Source organism: Lynx rufus, unplaced genomic scaffold (assembly GCF_022079265.1).
Source record: "Lynx rufus isolate CCGP_SWC_20201006 ecotype Redwood Valley unplaced genomic scaffold, mLynRuf1.p SCAF_2, whole genome shotgun sequence".
Classification (NCBI taxonomy): domain Eukaryota; kingdom Metazoa; phylum Chordata; class Mammalia; order Carnivora; family Felidae; genus Lynx; species Lynx rufus.
Genome location: NW_025814834.1, coordinates 215164331 through 215182083, shown reverse-complemented (window position 1 = coordinate 215182083; position 17753 = coordinate 215164331). Strand labels below are relative to the sequence as shown.

At 55.9% G+C, this 17753-nt stretch overlaps 1 protein-coding gene across 1 annotated transcript in view; it reads left to right on the top strand.

The window, feature by feature from the left end:
- PEX14 (peroxisomal biogenesis factor 14) overlaps positions 1–17332 on the top strand; it is a 146108-nt gene extending 128776 nt beyond the window's left edge. The window contains exons 5-9 of the mRNA XM_047083770.1: positions 5760–5845; positions 8971–9073; positions 10247–10344; positions 14135–14226; positions 16036–17332. Of these exons, the coding sequence (XP_046939726.1) occupies positions 5760–5845; positions 8971–9073; positions 10247–10344; positions 14135–14226; positions 16036–16480 (824 nt within the window). The 3' untranslated portion in view covers positions 16481–17332. The remainder of the gene's footprint in view (positions 1–5759; positions 5846–8970; positions 9074–10246; positions 10345–14134; positions 14227–16035) is intronic.
- Positions 17333–17753: the final 421 nt, after the last annotated feature.

Below are 17753 nucleotides of genomic sequence, written 5' to 3'. Positions count from 1 at the left end.
GCCTCTTTGGCAAAAAAAAAAAAAAAAAAAAAAAAAAAAAAAAAAAAAAAAAAAAAAAATCCCTTGACTGTATAAGCCTGGGCCTATTCCTGGATGCTTCTGAGTTCTTAGAGTTTAATTAGAGCTTATATATTTTGATCTGTGAGTGAGGATATAGATATGACTGTCAGAGTCCTTCCTGCCTAAAGATGACACTGCTGATAGCATTGCAGCCTGTCACAAGTGGAAAAGATGGCCTTTCGTGTGATGTTCACATGAAGGGCCTTGAATTTTCAGGTGTGGCCGTGGTGGGGCTACCGTGGTGCCTTTGCCCTTGCTGCCCAGTGCTTCTGTTCAGAGCAGAGCTGTTGTGTTTCTCGGTGCCATGCTCTGGTTGGTTTGTCCTTCTGGCTGCTGCCACCATGCTCCGCCGGGTGCCCCAGCGTGCCCCCATACATTGGCCGGCCCCCCGCAGCTCGGCCTGTAGTACAGCCGGTCGCCAGTCTCTGTGCATTTAGCCCCGCCACTCTGTGCCGTAACAAGCCCCGGTTTGGCAGACTGGCTTTATTCCAGACCCTCACTGTAGAAGAGCCTGTCTTATTTAATTTCCAGGGTGGCTTGTGAGTGAAGCTGTTGGGATGATTTGAGCAGCTGGGTAGGGCGCGATGTGGAGTCACAGCCCCAGCCTTGGTGAGCGTGGAGGGGACCCCAGCTAGGCTTGCCCGGTTGCTGGCACCGCCTCGCCCTGCACTCAGGCTGCCAGCCTCCCCGAGGCCTTGATAGTTTCTCCGTGTCGTCAGCAGCATGATCTTGTGACGCTTACTGGATTGTGGCGTTGCCGTGATATCAGTGAGTCCGGGTTCGTGACTGGGTGGCTTCGAGTTCAACATTGCTGTGTTGCTGTGTGGGATTCCCAGCCCCACATGCGTCATTTGCCGTTTGTTCTCACCTACTAGGTGAGAATTTCTTGGTCGATGGAGGTTAGACTAAAGGACTGGAGTAATGTTGGTTTAGTTGTGTTCACGGAATGGTTCAGGAGCCACAGGGATGCATCCCTCCTGCCCCCGACAGGGCCACCACACGCGGTGGGTTCATCTGAAACCCTATGCTTTGGGCAGGCAGACTGGCCGAGCTCAAGCTAGTTGACAAAGTCCTTGGAAGGTTAAAGAAGGCATTGAGTTTCAAAGAGCCCTTTGCTCTTCTCCCTGCGGTGATTTGGCCTCTGACCTTGCGGCAGCCTAAGGCATCAGCGCAGGCCCAGCAGTGCTCAGTTGTGCAGGCTGAACACTGCTTCCACGGCTGACTGCCTCTTTATTCTTTGTGAGATGCCAGCGACGAGGTGTTGTTGGTAAAGCACCCGGCCATTCAGCTCATTAGCTGGCTGTACCTGTTGGGGAGGTGCTGTGGACAATTTGAATCTGAGTGACAGTAAACAAACATATCATTGTTCCTCCACTCTTCCAACGGCACAGAGCTCTGCCACCTTCAGTCAAGTGGTCTGTGCTTGACAAGAAGAGGAACGTCCTTGGGAGCCACTGGGTCGGTGGTGTGGAACCGGGATCTCTGGTCTCCGGCTTCTCGCCTGCCTTGTACGCAGGCAGGCGTCTGCTTCCAGACTGGAGGCTTGGAAGCTTTTAAAAGGCTCATTTGTTCTGCTTCCCTTATTTCCAAGCTAGAGCAGAAGACTGACTGGCCCCATTTTCTGCCCTTGACTCTAAAATTCTGGACATTCGGGGAGGGTGGGGACCAGAGAGGTGTATCTCCCAGGTGCTCTGTTCCTTGGAAAAAATGGGCCCCAGGGTGGGCGGCAGGGAGACTCCGAGTGGTCACGGTTGGGGGTTTGAGCCAGTTTGGGATCATACCGAGTGCTTTGCTCTGTTACCTTTGAAATCCACGCGGCAGGTCAGAGTTACCTCCTCTTACTTTCTCTCTTTTTTCATTTTGCCACAAGACAGAATTGTATCACACATCTCCAAAACGAGTAAAATGGCATTTCAGCTTCTTGTCTTTATAGACTCTCTGAACTTTAGGAAAGATCATTCTGGTCCCTTTTCATTAATAATGAAAACCAAGGGGCAATAAAATGTTCTTAACGCGAGCATGTCAGGAACGAGTCGCGGTGTGGGGGTGAAGGGTGCGGCCGGCAGGGAGCCACAGGTGTTGCTTGGTGCTTGAGGAGGTCAGAGCTCTGGAAAGGTGGCGGCCGCTGGAGGAGGGGTTCTGGTTCGTGGACCCCTGAGCTGCCAGCATCTGTTCAGCCTTCCAGCTCCAGTACCCAGAATGAGAGACTGCGCTTCTCCAGGCACGATGTTTGCAGGAAAGAAGGAAGCGGGCAAGCTTTGGTTCTGGTCCAGTTTCTAGCGCGTTTCAGCTGTTCTCTTGCAGGAGATTGAGTGAGTATTTGAGAAGTCAGTGGTGAATAGAATATTCTAGAAACATGCCCATTTTGAAGCTGTTCTCTCTGAGGATTTGGGCAGCACAGATGGAGGTGCCAGGTGTGGACGAAAGCCCTCCTGAACAGTGACTCTTGAAGAGTGACAAGGTTACTGTCTCCACTTTTTCCTCCTAAAAATGGACTCGTACTGGATGTTGGACGCTGCATCGAGGCACTCAGAGCGGAGTGGGCTCGGGATGCGACCAATGAGAAAGTTGCCTGGGACTCAGAGCCTCCTGGCTCCTCTGGGTCAGGGTAGAAATGTCCGTCTACGTCGGGGGTCTCAGAGCTTTTGATTTAATGAGCCGCAGTTGCTTATCTGCATAGATGCTTGTTGGGTGGGCATGCTCACTACAGCAGAGCAGCAGAGCTTCTTTCTGGAGACAGTTTCTGTGACCCAGAGAGTCACTACACAGCCCCAGGAGGGAGTGGGGACGCCCTGGCTTGCCATAACCCACACCCCAGAGCCCATGCGACTCGCCAAGATGCACCATAAGCAGAGTCAAAAGACATATACTGGGAGGGACTTTTGCAGCTTCTGTCACAGACAAAGGACTAATTTTCCAGGCTTCTCCATCACTGTCACCTTTGCCTCCTGAAAGCCCCCTTCAGCAGTATAAGAAGTTTTATAAATTGATGAGGAAATTGAGTAGGAGAGCAGGCTCACATACAGTACCCCAGAAAGGACACACAGGGAAGAGATGTTCAGTCCTCTCTGGAAGATAAAGGCAAATGAAAACTGGAGTGGGGGACTCTTTTCTGCTTAGTACGGGCAGAAATCTGAGTGTGTTGAGCCCGCGGTGCTGCTGTGAGGAAGTAGGCACTCTTGGACACGGCTGGTGGGAGCCCACTGGTTCAGCCCCCGTGGAGGACTATTTGACAGTATCTTTCCAAATTGCAAATTGCCTGCACTTCCGACCTAGGCGCCTAGGGATTGACGTGCACGGCTGTACTCGGACGTATACGTGAGATGACATGCGGTCACAGTCCTTGGGGGCAGCATTGTGTGAAACAGTAAGAGGGCGGAAATCAATGGGGAGTTGCTTAAATGGAATATTAGGCAGCTCTGGGAAGACAGCAGAATGAGGACGAGGGGGAACGGGCAAATAATACGGAGCAGTGTTGCCTTAGACGTGCATAAAAAGTCTCGGGCAGGACAGACAGGAAGCTGTTCACAGTGGCTGCTGATGCTGGAGGGAGGCTGTTGGCAGTAGAATGACAAGATGATCTGTGTGCTTTTTAGACCGTGTGCGTCTCGTAGCTCCTCAAAAACTGTAAAACAGAAAAGGTAGTTGAGGGCTGAGGGGGGGTGGGCATCTTGGGAGTAAGTGCAGGAGACTCCAGGGCTGGGCCACCTTGGGAAACTGGTTGGGAGTCTGTAGGCCATACAGGTAGTGAGGGGAGGTAGCTGATGAGAGACTCTTCCAGGCCCCTGCGTCACTGTCGCGTCCGCCTCCTGAAACCCCATTCAGCTCAGGGAGGCGGGAGCGGCGCCCTTGCCACCTTGAGGGTCTTTGCCACTTGGACCAACCCCCCCCACCCCCCACCCCCCGCGGCCTGTGTGTCAGCAGCCCCTCCTCCCTGAGTGCCCACGTCCTGCCACTGAGCTTTGAGAAGTTCCCTCGCCTGCTCCCCTCTGGTCACGAGATGCCAGGATGTGACGAGGACCTGGAGAGCTTGCAAGCCCAGGGACAGGTGAAGGCAGAGACCCCCGGCGCCCGCCCCTGGTGTCTGCCTCTGCCCGTGCTTCGGCTTTGCCCCCTGACCTCGTGCTCTTTTCAAGAAGTTCGGGAATGCGGTTGCTCTTCCTCCTCCTACCCTTTCCTCTCCTAAATGCGCGTGCGCACCCCGGCTTCCTTGTCATAGCAGCCCCGGTGGGTGCCTTCTGGACAGCCTGCTGTGGGCGCTGTGGTCTGCTGCCACGGATGGATTAGTGTCCTGCATTAGTGCCCTGCCTTCCCTGGCAGGTCCAGGGAAGATTATGGGCACGAAAGCACTTTGTAAACAGTGCATGGGAAAGATTGTGAGGTAGAGAACCCCGCTCTCCTCCATTCAGGAGTTGGGGGGGGTCTCCTGGAGGCTATTCTAGAGCACTGGGCCTGGGGCCTGCACCTGCGCAAGGACTGGCTGCCCATTTCCGGTCCCTTCACAGCAGCAGCATGTTGTCTTCCTGGCCCCGTCCCTCTTACCTTTTGTGGCCCCTTTGGTAGCCTCTTCCCTGCCTCCTCACCTCTCTACCTCCCACTTGTATCTCGCCCTCGAGGACACCCCGTGTTATCTCCCAAAATACAGAGCTGACTGGGTCACTCCTGATTCAGAGCCTTCGGTGACCCCAGTGCTGTGATCCACCTCTTCTCCCCCCTCTGCCCTCTACCACTCCCGCTTGGGTGACCCCTCTCTGCTCTTGCTGGCCTCCCCCCTTGGATAGGCTCAGTTGCTCACTTGGGCCACACTGGCCACCTTCTCTCCTTTGAACACAAGTCAACCCCTACCTTTGTACTTGCTCGTCCCTTGCCTGGAGCTCTGTCCTTGGGACCCCACAGGCCTCAGCATCTGCCTCTTCCAAGGCCCTGCCGACCCCCGCTTCTCTCCCCCGACTCCCCGACATCACCCTGTTGGGGCTCCCCCCCTTTTTTAAGATTTTATTTATTTAAGTAATCTCTACACCCAGCGTGGGGGATCGAACTGACAACCCCGAGATCAAGAGTCTCCTCCACCGACTGAGCCAGCCACGTGCCTGCCCTGTTGGGCCTTCTTGATCACTCTCTGGAATTGCCTTGCTCAGTTGTTTGGAAGCTGTCTCCTGCACTTGTTGAGTGTGAGAGCAGACCAGGACACGGGGGTCTCGTCACCATTGTGCCCCCGTGCCTGCAACACGGTCGGGCATGCAGAGGATGCTTCGTGAAGTCTTGAATACACAGATGGTGCAGGCTCCCCTCCCCCGTCCTCTGCCTCTCAAGTGGCTCTTAGCTCATCCCTGTGGGTGGCAGGTGCGGGGACGTGTATTGACGCACACCTAAGTGTGTTTGTGTCAGCCTCGCAGGACCCTTTGTTCCCTGAGAGCAGAGACCGTGCCCTAGATCGCCTCTGTCACCTGAGGGCCACCCGAGGCTTGCTCGCTGCCACACACCTCTGCACAGGAGGTGTGAGGTTGAGGCAGGTGGTCCCGAGAGCCCGGAAAGAGCGGGGAGGCGACGCCAAGCCGCTGTTCCCGACCGTCGCACGCCGTCCCGTGTAGTTGTGTGTCACAGATGCCGATCCTCTGAGATTGAGACAGTACACATGCTCTCCCCCGCCCAGGAAGGACGCGTGTGCTTCTCCTGACGCCCTTTTCTCCCCACCTCAGGCCCTGTGGGGTCCCGATGGAGGGACTACGGCGCCTTGGCTGTCATCACGGCAGGCATTGCGTTTGGCTTTCACCAGCTCTACAAGGTAAGTCCGCCTTCCCTGTGGCTCCCCTGGCATTCAGCCCCACGCTCCCCCGTCCCAGGGTTTACCTGTGTCGAGGCACCCAGCCCTGGAGCACGATGGCAGGAGAGGGGCCGCGTGCGGAGGCGGAGTATACGGAGGAACACGCTCTCTGCGCGGGGCGTCTGGTTCGGGCTCCGTGCTGCCCCCGCCTGCGTGGCAACTCCAGACCCCGCCTCGTCTGCTGCACTCAGCACTGCTCCTCCGCGTCCCCACCGCACAGGGTGACCGTGGGGCCCATCCATCTACAGGCCATGTGCCCGGCACATGCTGAGTGGCCGGGGCATTTCTGAGAGACAGAATAACACGGTGCTTGAGAGCATGGACACTGGGGCCCGGCTGCTGTGTGGCATCCTGCTTCTGCCACCTAGTAGTAGCTCAGTGGTCTCACCTGTAAGACGGGGACAGCGGTACCTACCTCACGAGGCTGTTGTGAAGCCCAAAGGAGTCCCTGCTCCTTTGAAAGTGCTGTGTGCCTGGCACCCAGGAAGCATTCTGTATGCTATTGTTCTACTTTAGTATTGGGAACCAGCTTTGAGAATCTCACCGTGATCCTATTTATGGGCTGTGTTTTCTGTTTCCTGCATATTATCTTGGCATCCACGTAAATCTGGGATTTTTTTCCCGCAAACTTCATGGTCAACCCGCTGGATCCCAGACTTCATTGTTCCCAACAGAAGTGCAGGCGTGAAATGAACACGTACTTCCTTGGTACCAAATACGAACCAGATACTGACCAGCAGACACTAACTTTGATTTGAAGCAAAGCGCGTCTTTTTGAGGACACAGAGCCGGGGGTAAGCCCCAGAGACAACTCTCTACTGGTCCTGGGGAGAAGGCCTCCGCTCCTGAGCCCCTGCGGTTCCACCCCTCATTTGCAGATTTAAAAAAAAAAAAAAGTCTGAATGAATTCCCAGACTCAATATTGTAACTTTCAGCACGTGAAACATGTTTAAACACTGTGCTCTGGGATTCTTAATTTTTGACTTAGTGCGAAATCTAGTGACAGAGTTGTAGCAGAGTGTAATTTTTTCAGGGTAACATCTATTCTTGGAATTGGAAATTTCCATGTCAAATCCAGAAGCAAAATGTTCTAGGTTCTGGGACTTCTCCCTCTGACCCGATGCCCACCCCCCCCCCACCCCGTCCCCGACCCTGTGTGCTGAAAGCCTGGTTCCAGTCACTGACTGCCTACAGTCATCAAGAAGAATAAAACACTAAGAATTCTTGAAACCACTCCCGGCTCTCCTAAGCAGTACCTAATGGTCACATGGCCGCCCTCGGATGGCCTGCGGCTAGAGGAGCAAAGCAGAGGTATCATCAGTTCTTTCCATGAAGCCCTGATCTTTACGCCTTAAAAAAGAAAGAGACGTTGAAAGATAAGTCACAATGGTGATGAGAATTTCTTTAGTTTCTTTAAATTAAAAAAAAAAAAAAAGAGGTAAGAGCTGTCATCTTGTTTTATAGATACGTGACAGTTTGGGCTCGGGTAGTGTATGCGCTCCTTCCCGTGGCTTTTTTGATCTCAGAAATCGAATTTTTCGTTAGTTACATGCGTAAGAATCTCTTGACTTGTACACTCGGGAAACTTTCAGCCCAGAACGTAAGGCTACATGTGATGAGTTTCGGCTCAGTTGTGGGTAATAATTCACACAGCGGTTGAAAAGCACTTTGCAAAATAGAAAATGCTTCTATATGTGTGCTAAATAATGATCTTCGCTGAGAAGTCGCTCTTGAAGTGAGTTCTCCCGCAAACCCCTCGTGAGAGACCTCCTTCTCCTTCTCCAGTGGAGCCTTAATGGAGAAGTTGCTCTCTTTTTTTTCCATCGGGGCACCAAATGGAGTAGGAAGCAAAGTTCCTTGGTCACACCTGCCAGCCTGTGCTGTGCTACCTCTAGTCCCACCCCATTAATGGTGACGCCTGGGCTCACGCTCCTGAAACAAGAGGCGCCAAGTCCTGAGCCACGTTCTTTCCTCCAGCTCTCCCAGCGGCCACCCTGCTGCCTGCCTTCTGCCCCTTCACACCTCAAAGTAGGAAGCCAGTTACCAGCTGTGCCCCACCTTGCCTTCTTCCTGAATGTTCCAAGACCCCCATGCTCCCCTAGGCTTCCTGAATTTTGGACCCTGTCATTCAGTTGACCTGTTGCATCCACTTCCTTTTCCCCAGAGCCCGTGTCTTCAGCTTCCGCCCCTTCCTCTCCTGCTGCCCTTGTGTCTGGGGGGAATTTGACTGCATTTGACTCTCACCTGAAGGAAACTTGTTCTGAGGATTCAAGGCTTAGTTTAAAAAACAACAACAAACTTGAGGTGGGACCTCGTTCGATGGCCTTGGAATACCATCTATTATTCTCCAGTAAAAGGACCAAAGGCCCAGAAGTCTGTTGTGGATTTTCATCTAGTTTCTCAAATTATTTTTTGTTTATTTGACTCATTTTTCTCTGAATGGATAATTCATTCACAAGGTTCAAAGTGTTTAAGAGGTTCAGAGAAGAAAGCTTCCCTTCCACTGCCTGGAGGCCATCAGTGGGATCTCTTTCTTCTATCACCTTCTACATTTTTATCTTACAACTTTTTTTTTTTAAGTTTATTTGAGAGAGAGCATGTGCACGAGCAGGGGAGGGGCAGAGAGAGAGGGAGACAGAGAATCCCAAGCAGTCTCCACCTGGTCAGCATGCAGCTGGATGCAGGGCTCGATCCCACAAACTGTGAGATCGTGACCTGAGCCGAAACCGAGGGCTTACCTGATGGAGCCACCCAGGTGCCCCTTTATCTTACAGCTTTTAAAGCAGAATTGTAAATAGTTTTTGTTACTGAAATATATGTAGCATCCCGGAGGTAATTAAGTGAAAGAACCAAAAAGAGACCACATGGACCTTCCTCGCCCCTACTTCTGGGTCCTTGTCCTCATTCAGAAAGAATCTTAATCAGCCTCGTAACTTTCAAACATCTCATTTACGGTGTTTGTGTCGGTGTCGGGTTTCCAAAACCCAGAGGTGACAGAGAGAAAGTTGGTGGGCAGAACTGGCGAGCCCGCTGGAGAATAACCCCAAGTTGGCACCCACTGCTCACACCCACCCTGCTCCTTGTAGAAATACCTGCTCCCCCTCATCGTGGGTGGCCGAGAGGACAGGAAGCACCTGGAGAGGATGGGGGCAAGTCTCTCGGAGCTGAGTGGCAGCGTGGCACAGACAGGTAAAGATTAATGACTCCATCAAGTCGCCCCTCCAAGCCTTCCCGAGCAGCCCCTTCTCGCCCCGCCCCTCCCCCTCGCCTCCACTTTATGTGGTGACTTCATTTATCTGCTCTGAGAATCTGTTCACATTTGCAAATGAAGCCGCCGTCATTTCGGTTTAATTTGAAATTGCTTGTTTACTGTCGGCGCGGCCTCAATTAATTATGTTTTTACGGAAAGGCTCCCAACCTCAGAATATTAATAAGGGGAATAAAATGACAGCCTTTCTAAGGGCTGTAAAGTTCATTTTTAATTTCTGCTTCTGTGAGGTTTTCAGGGGGGTTTTCAGCGATTTTTTTCCCCCTTCCCTCTAAGAATCCAGCACAGGGTCAAGAGAGGCTGTAATTACTGCGGCTCCGGGGACCCCAGCCACCTCCTCTGTCATCGACTCCACAGGGCTGGCGTTCATTACCCGGTGCCCCAGTGATGGCCCAGATTAGCTGGGACCTGTCGCACCAGAGACGGCTTTTCCTCTTTCTAAACTTGTTTACTAGACGGAGGCTCTGAATCTAAAAACTCAGGCAAGCGAGAGAGCCACTGTCCCAGGCAGGAGTCTGTCCCACGGGGGTGCACTTGCAGAGACCCCAGAAACGCTCTGGTGCATCTGGCCCTGGGAGGCTGACCCCAGGGCCCACGGCTGGGACACGGTCTGGTACCACCGTGGCCCCGGGAGCTACGGCAGCCTCCGGGTTGGGTACGGAGGGCAGGAAGGAATGTCAGGAAAGCGGGATTTGCGGTCTTCAACCGCGCCCGGTATCATACGGGTCTGAGATGCGTTTCTCCCAGCTTCGGAGAATCCGAGAACTGCACGGTGAGGGGCGTGAGATGAGGGACGCGGACGCAACCGAAGTCGGAAGAGCCAAGCAAATCATAAGCACATGTAATTGGAGGGGAGAGGTTTTGGACGGATATACTGTTGACCACGGACAAGTGCACAATAGAAAGATGGAGTGGAAATCCTAGAGGTTAGATACAGTGCAGGTAGATTGCCCGGAGTGCAGATAAATTATATGGATTGTGGGGTGGGGGATGACTGCAGATAAATTAGATGTGGCAGCTATAGGTGTGTGGACAGAGAAGGGAAGAATCTGTGTGTATCATTTAACAGCGATGTGACTGCTTTTTCCTCCCAGTGACTCAGTTACAGATGACTTTAGCCTCCGTCCAGGAGCTGCTGATTCAGCAGCAGCAGAAAGTCCAGGAGCTCGCCCACGAACTGGCCGCAGCCAAGGTACTTGTCCCTGACCCGCTCGGGTCCAGGTCTGCTCTGCTCGGTGCTCTGCTCATTTACAACGTTCCACGGGGTCTGACTTTGTTTTTCTCATGCCGGATACACAAGCAGGGGCCCACACAGTCCTCGCAGAGAAAGGAGGCGGCCACCGTCCCGTCTCTCCTGCTCCGTGTCCCCTCCTCGCAGGACGGAGGAGAGGCAGCTCTCTGCCTGCGGCCCCTCCTGTGGCAGCTCACGCCCACGCTCTGGAGGTGGCCGGTGTAGACACAGGGTGGTCTCCGCTGGCACCTTAGGCCACGTTAGGCCACAGGTCACAGCATTTCAAGAGCGAGTCCAGGGAGCAGGGAAGTGGGGGAGTGTGCCAGGGCCCTGGGCGAAACCCTGCATCCACGGGCAGATTCTCTACACCCAGGTCTCGGGGAGTCAGGGAGCCCCTAACAGAGCGCCAGCTGGGATTGCCCGGGGCTGTTTCCATGCCTTACTTCCCAAATCTGGAGTAGTCTTGGCAATATCAGGTCCTGGGATGAGACCTCTTGGGTCAAAATCTGCTTCTGCTGCGTGCCAGCTGCGTGAGCACAGGCAAGTTACTTAACCTCCCTGACTTACTTTCCTCATCTGTAAGATGGACCTGTAATGGCACCCCTTCACTGTCTGCGCATGCTTAGAACAGTGCCCAGCTGCTGTCAGCTCCCGGATTGCAGGCTTCTGGCCCAGGCCTGTAGGTGCATGACAGGGTCATTCCCGAGGCACTTAGACTGAGCCCAGGGGACAGTGGTCCAGTGGCTCCAGGATGTCCACTGTCCTCCCCAGTCCATCCCCGTTCCTGTGCTGCTTTCTGGTCGCTTCCACGCAGCCCGTGCTGTAGAGGAACCTACTCTGAGTGGCTCTTCCAGGAGAAGCCCCAGCCGGTGCACAACCAGATGTGAGCCAGCACTCAAAGCTTTTGCGTTTGCAAAACGAAGTGAAACCGGAATCTTTCTATTTCTGATGGAATCTGGGGGTACCTCCTGTGAAGAGGGGTCCCCAAGATCCCCTTTCCCCTTCTTGGTACCCCACACACGAGGTGCTGCCTGCACTTCCCCCACAGATGCTGCGGTCGCCCACGGCCGCCTCTAGCTGCGGTGCGCACTCCCCGTGGGCTAGCGGCCCTTAAAGCAAGCGGGAAGCCTGTATTATGGCCCCCGCCCCACTCTCCTCTATTATCTTTGGAAGCGGTGGCCTGCCAATGGCCAGAAGCCATTCCGGAAATTGGAAAACTGTTTGCAGACCTGAAGCATTAAGATTAAGACCACATGTTGCATTTTAAGAGGGGAGGGGGCCCAGGATTGTGCTCGGTGGTTGAGCGCTGCCTCTGCGAGTTTCTTGTGCTTGCCTCCCTGCTGGTCCCGCCCCCCGCCCCCCCCCCCCCGCCCCCAGCTGCCTTCATCCTCTCCTGTCCTGACGAGGGGCTCACTGGTGCTGTGTTGAAACCCAAAAGAGGGAAGACTTTGGTTACCCCATAAACCAGAGACTCAGAGCTGTGTTTTCTCAGCTGTAACGTAAGTTTTTATATCTGGCTTCCAAACTCCTACTGCAGCACTGTAAAAAATTAAAAAGAAGAGCGTTAAGTAATTAAAAAACCTACATAAAACTGAAGGCTGGGAGTTTTCTACAACTGTTTTTTAAAGAGACTGGCTAAAAAGCCCCAGATGTCAGATTTTATTTCTAAATCCTGGCATCTGGCACCATATGCGTTTGGAAATTTGAGTCCTTTGTAGGCCGGTGAGTGGAAATTGCTCCCTTGTTAATGGGCTGCTATGGCTTTCAAGGTCTCAGAGAAGCCAGAACAGTGGCTCCTGGATCTGCGCTGTCTGGTGGTCTGGAGCGAGGACCCCGAGGGGATGTGTGTGCGGGCGACTGGTGTTTGCAGTGGTTGCGTGCGCTCCCGCCAAGACCTCCGGCCCCTCCGAGGGGCTTCTCCCTGTAAAGGAGCGCTCGCCTGAGCAGGCCCAGAGCGGCCCCCACCCCAGGCTAGAGGCCCGCAGAAGGCTGGTGGGACCGTCCAGGGCCCCTCCCCGCTGCCAGCCCGGGTAGAGGTGTCAGGGAAGCCGGGGCCTTGCACGACTAACCAGTGCACTTGAAGCCACCTGGAGGTGGCGTCCAGCCTGGTGGATGCAGGCCCGCGCACCTGGGCCCATCATGCCTGGAATTGGCCCATAAACACTTCACAGGCCGCTTGGCCACCGGCAACTGCCATCTGGGGGGCCACCGTTTGGACTTTCCTCTTCTCTGTCTGTCTCAACAAGATTTGCCCAAGAAAGCTGTGGTTGTCGGAAGTTTATTTGGAAAATGGTCAAATCAAAGGGGAAAGGTACGCACGGAAAGATGGCATTTGTCCCTTTCTCCCGTGGACCCTCTTCGGGGAGAGAATCGGAGTTAAGTCCTAGAACAGCTTCTTTCCCTCTGCTGAGCCTTCAGAGTCATCCCCAAACACTGACTGTGGATGGACTGTGTGGCCTGCATGCTGTGGTAGCTTTGCACTTAGTGGGGTGCGGCCTGGGGGCCCGACCCCGCTGAGGAGGGAGACGCAGGCCTCCCAGCAGCACGGGAAGGTGCTCCGAGGCGAAGCCTGTCTTCCGGGCCTGCTTGAGATTGGAGCTGCGGGCCGGGCCGGACGGGTGCCCAGCGGTCTCCCTGACCCCCTAGTACAGGCACGCCTCGGAGATACTGCGGGTCTGGTTCCAGACCACCATAGTGAAGCAATTATTGCAAGAAAGCGAGTCACGTTACTTTTTTGGTTCCTCGGTGCACGTGAAAGTTCTGTTTACGCTATACTTTATTAAGGATGTAGTAGCATTATGCCGAGGAAAACGTACCTACCTTAAATTTAAAAATACCTTATTGCTAAAAAATGCTGATCGTCACGTGAACTTTCAGCAAGAGTCCTATTCGCTGATCACAGATCCCCACAACGAATACAATAATAATGAAAAAGTTTGAAACACTGTGAGAATTGCCAAAACGTGACACAGAGACACAAAGCAAACGGTTCCCGGGCACCCGGCGCCAACAGACTTGCTCGATGCAGGGTCGCCACGGACCTTCCCTCTGTAAGAACGCAGGTCTGCGAAGCGCAGTAAAACGAGGTAGGCCCGTACCGTGGGGTTGTGGTGGCTGCCGGTCTCACCCCCGAGTCCAGTCCTGTGTGTGGTGATCTCTGCAGGGAGGGTGGCTCCGCTGGTGTAGTTGGTATGGAGATGGGAGTCACCTGTTCTGTTAGTTGGTTTTAATGGGACGTTTCAAACCCGTGACGGAAACAGGGCTGCAGCCCGGACAGTGTGCTTCTGTCGCACAGCTGGGCGCGTGTCTCAGCCGGGCTCTGCTCGTGCCCCCAGCTTGCTTTGCGGCCCCTGCCAGACAGTGGGTCATCACGTATCGCAGACACTTCCTGTTTGCATCCCTTGAAGGATAGGGGCTCTTTTGCTGCTGGTATTTTGCACAGCCAGAATACCGTTACTCTACGGCTAAATGCATGTCACAATTGCTCAATATCCTCAGATACCCGAACAGAGCGGTGGCGGTATTTGTTTTTAGGGTGCCGTCATTTAAACAGAAAGACCCAGGAGGGCAGACCCCTGGATGGGCAGTGGCAGAACCTTCCCAAGCGGTCTCCAAGCTGGCACGCAGGACACAGCACGCCCTGCATCCTGCTGATGCTGCGGCCCCTCCCGCCACCCTGGCTGGCGGAGCCCCACGGGGAGGGAGGGGGGGTGCCGCTCTGATCCTTGTTCTCCCGTGTTTTGACTTTCAGGCCACTACATCTACCAATTGGATGTTGGAGTCCCAGAATATCAATGAACTCAAGTCGGAAATTAACTCCTTGAAAGGGCTGCTTTTAAATCGGTAGGAGGACAGAGGGGGTTGGGCTGTGGTTCTGCCCCAGCCTGGGGCCGCCAAGTGGGAGCCCCTGGGGCCTGTCCAGCTGTCACAGGAAGGGATGAGACGAGTCCCCCTGAGGGGCCCCTGTCTGTCTAGCCCCTGATTGAGCCGGGAGACTCAGGGGTTGAGTTTGGGAACCTTGGGAGCTTCTGTTTTCCCTCCCCCAGAGGCGCCCCCCCCCCCACACTCCAAGGGGGACATCCTGGGGTGCCTTGTCAAGACCCGGTCAGGGACAGCTGCAGCCAAAACACGGGACCTGGAGCTGAAGAGAACATCCCCATCCTGAAACAGGGCCTCCAGGTGGGGCCATCGCCTCCTCCTCCCTCCTGAGCCCTGACAGGACCTCTCAGTGGACACTGTGGTCCCAGAGAAGTTCCTCGCAGAAGGCCAAGGAGCCCTCAGTTGGAAGGATTCTCTGATTCAGGGCAGGGGACAGAAGCAGTGCCTGCCATCCCGCCCCTAGCTTCTTTGGTCTCCTCCTGTCCTGCAGTGACAGCACCTGCCATGAGCCCCGACAGTGGAGGCCGTGTCACCAGTGCAGCCCTGAGTGGAGGGGTGACCAACCTGTGCTGGCTTTAAATCCGCAAGCCCTGTGCCCCAGGAGCCACTCAGTCCCGAGGTGGATACTGGGATGGTTGGCCACCTGGCCCGCAGGGCACTTTGGGTCGGCCTTGCCTGGCTTCTCACTTCTCTGGGGTTTAGTAGGGGCTCTGTGAGGTGGTCCAAAGGTTCAATCACTCGGGGTCAAGGATTGGGGGCTGCAGGGGTCTTGTGGCCCCAACCAGGGGACCCATTTCTCTAAGCCACCTTCTTGTAGGCCCTCTTGGGAGAAAAGAACATGGCCCTAAGAGAGGTGTGACCGAGCTTGGCGACTAGAGGGTTGTCATTAGGAGAAATCTTTTGTGTTTCTGAACCTAGGAGACAAGAGCCTTTGAGGTCAGGGGGACAGAGAGCAGGGAGTTTGGAAACTTTGGAGGCAAGGAAACCGCAAACTGCATTTCTGTTAGCATCCACGCTGCCTTTGCTGTACGCACGCCATGCTGTGGGGTCGGGGCAGCGGGGGGAGCTGTCCTGAGACCAGCGCTGATGGACCGTGGGCAGCCCAGGAGGGAGCGGCCATTGTCCTAAGCCTTTGTCCTCTCGGCTCAGGCAGAGATGGGCCTGCCCGCCCTCGAGCCATTGCCAAGCGGACCTGACCTCCCGGGTCCCTCGTGCAATCGGCTTAGGTCCGGGCTGGCCCAGGGCACTGGCGTTACCCTTCTGGTTGTGAGGTCTCTGAGCCCATAGCCAGTGGCCAGGCCTTCCCACTTCTGCCCAGGTCGGAGATAAGGTAGACGGAGTCGAGGCCACGTGGCTTGGGTCCCCAATTCCCTGGCTCAGCCTCAGTTCCCTGCTGGCCCCTCCACCCCCAGCCCCCTCTCCTAGGGGCTAAGGACTGGGAGGGAGCGGGCTTCAGCTGTGGCAGCCCCTGGGGCCAGCTGTCCAGTACCTGCCAAGAAAGGCAGGCCTGGTCCAGGCAGGGAGGGCCCGGGAGGCACCGTGAGTGAGGCAGGGTGCTCTGAGGGCACTTCTGGCTTCCACTTCTGCTCCAACCTCCAGCCAGCCAAGAGGCCTTTTTTCTGGGTGGCAGGGTGGGAGGTGGGCGACCCAGTGCGTCCTGCCCCCTGCTCAGCGGCCCTGGGGGAGTGCGTTGGCCGGGGGACGTGTGTGGCTCTGCCGAGCGAGGGCCCCAGGGTACTGGAACCAACCCTGCTTCTTCTCTCCCTCTGTCAGGAGGCAGTTCCCACCGTCCCCCTCGGCCCCGAAGATCCCGTCCTGGCAGATCCCGGTCAAGTCCCCGTCCCCCTCCAGCCCCGCTGCTGCCACCCATCACAGCAGCAGTGACATCTCGCCCGTCAGCAACGAGTCCACGTCATCCTCGCCCGTGAAGGAGGGCCACAGCCCCGAGGGCTCCACGGCCACCTACCACCTGCTGGGCCCCCAGGAGGAGGGCCAGGGGGTGGTGGACGTCAAGGGCCAGGTGAGAATGGAGGTGCAGGGCGAGGAGGAGAAGAGGGAGGACGAGGAGGAGGAGGATGAGGACGTGAGCCACGTGGACGAGGAAGACTGCCTGGGGGTGCAGAGGGAGGACCGCCGGGGTGGGGACGGCCAGATCAACGAGCAGGTGGAAAAGCTGCGACGGCCCGAGGGTGCCAGCAATGAGAACGAGCGGGACTAGGCCCCGAGGGCAGCCGGCCTCCGCCGGGCCGCCTGGCCGGGTTCCTCCTCCTCCTCCAGCTCCGGGAGGGCCGCCTTGTGCAGGCGGGGCCGAGCTGTCGCAGCCTCCCGCCTCCGTGGGGCCCGAGCTCTGTGCGCGGGGACGAGTCTCCGTGCAGCCGGCCTCTCTGTCCTGAACGCCAGCCCCAGCCTGCCGCTTCCTCCGCTCGGCCCCAGCCAGCTGGGCCTCGACCTTGTTCTCACGTCCGGCTGAGGGTGCAAATTTTCCGGGCCCGGGCCCACCTCAGCCCTGTCTCCCAGACGGGGGTCTTGTCCAGGGCGTGTCTGCTGAGCATCTTAGCTAACCTAACACCGTGCATGACAAGAGGTAGTTTAATTACCTGGCTCCCGGTCCTCCGCGGAGGAAGAGCCGCCTTGATGTGGTATCTGCTGGCCTGCCGCCCTCCCGTCCTGCCGCGGCGCCTTCACTAGCCTCACAAGGGGCCGGGGGCCGTCTCGTCATGTGTCCAGAAGCCACGGCCCCGTGCTCTTCTCTCTCTCGGCAAGGGCCTCCCGGGGCCCCACAGCCAGCTCTTGTCCAGAGGCTGCGCCCCCACGCGCCGTCCAAGCCCCACCGCGCCCGTCGTCCTTCCAGACAAATGAAATCATTCTGCACTTCTCCCGTCCTCGCTCGCTCGCTGCATTGTGACTCAGCTAACCCCATGGCGAGACGTGGTTCTCACTCCCACGTAGGAGCCAGGCGTCAGGGCCCCCCCGTCTGCCCCCCGCCCCCGAAACACATGTTCATTTGTGTGATCAGGTATAGGTTTCAGAATATAAGATACTACTGTATATAATTGTAATAAATACGAGTTGTCACTATTTAATTCCTGCCTGTGGCTCCCTGTCTGCTCGCGGCATCCGCTGCCCGGGAGTGGGTCTCACCCAGGGCTGTGCCGCTGAGCCCGGAGGGGGGCCGGGTGGGTTGGCAGCCCTTCCCGTGGGCCCGATGGGTGACAGGCCCTTTCCTGAGGCAGGTTTCGTTAGCCGCTCCCCGACGGCTGGAGGGTTTGGTCCTCAGCTCGGAGTGTGGAAGGGCGACATCCTGATGTGGGAAGGGACCTCATGTTACTGTATATAGACCTGGTGTTGAGCGTGATGAGCTCTCCTTCCTTAAATGGATGAATGTGCTCCCAGGGGAGCGTGTGTCTCGCTCCGTCTTCCTCCCCCGTCTCCCGCTCTCCCTCCCCGTCTCCCTTTAACCTTCACACGGCGTTCAGCTGCACCCAGAAAAA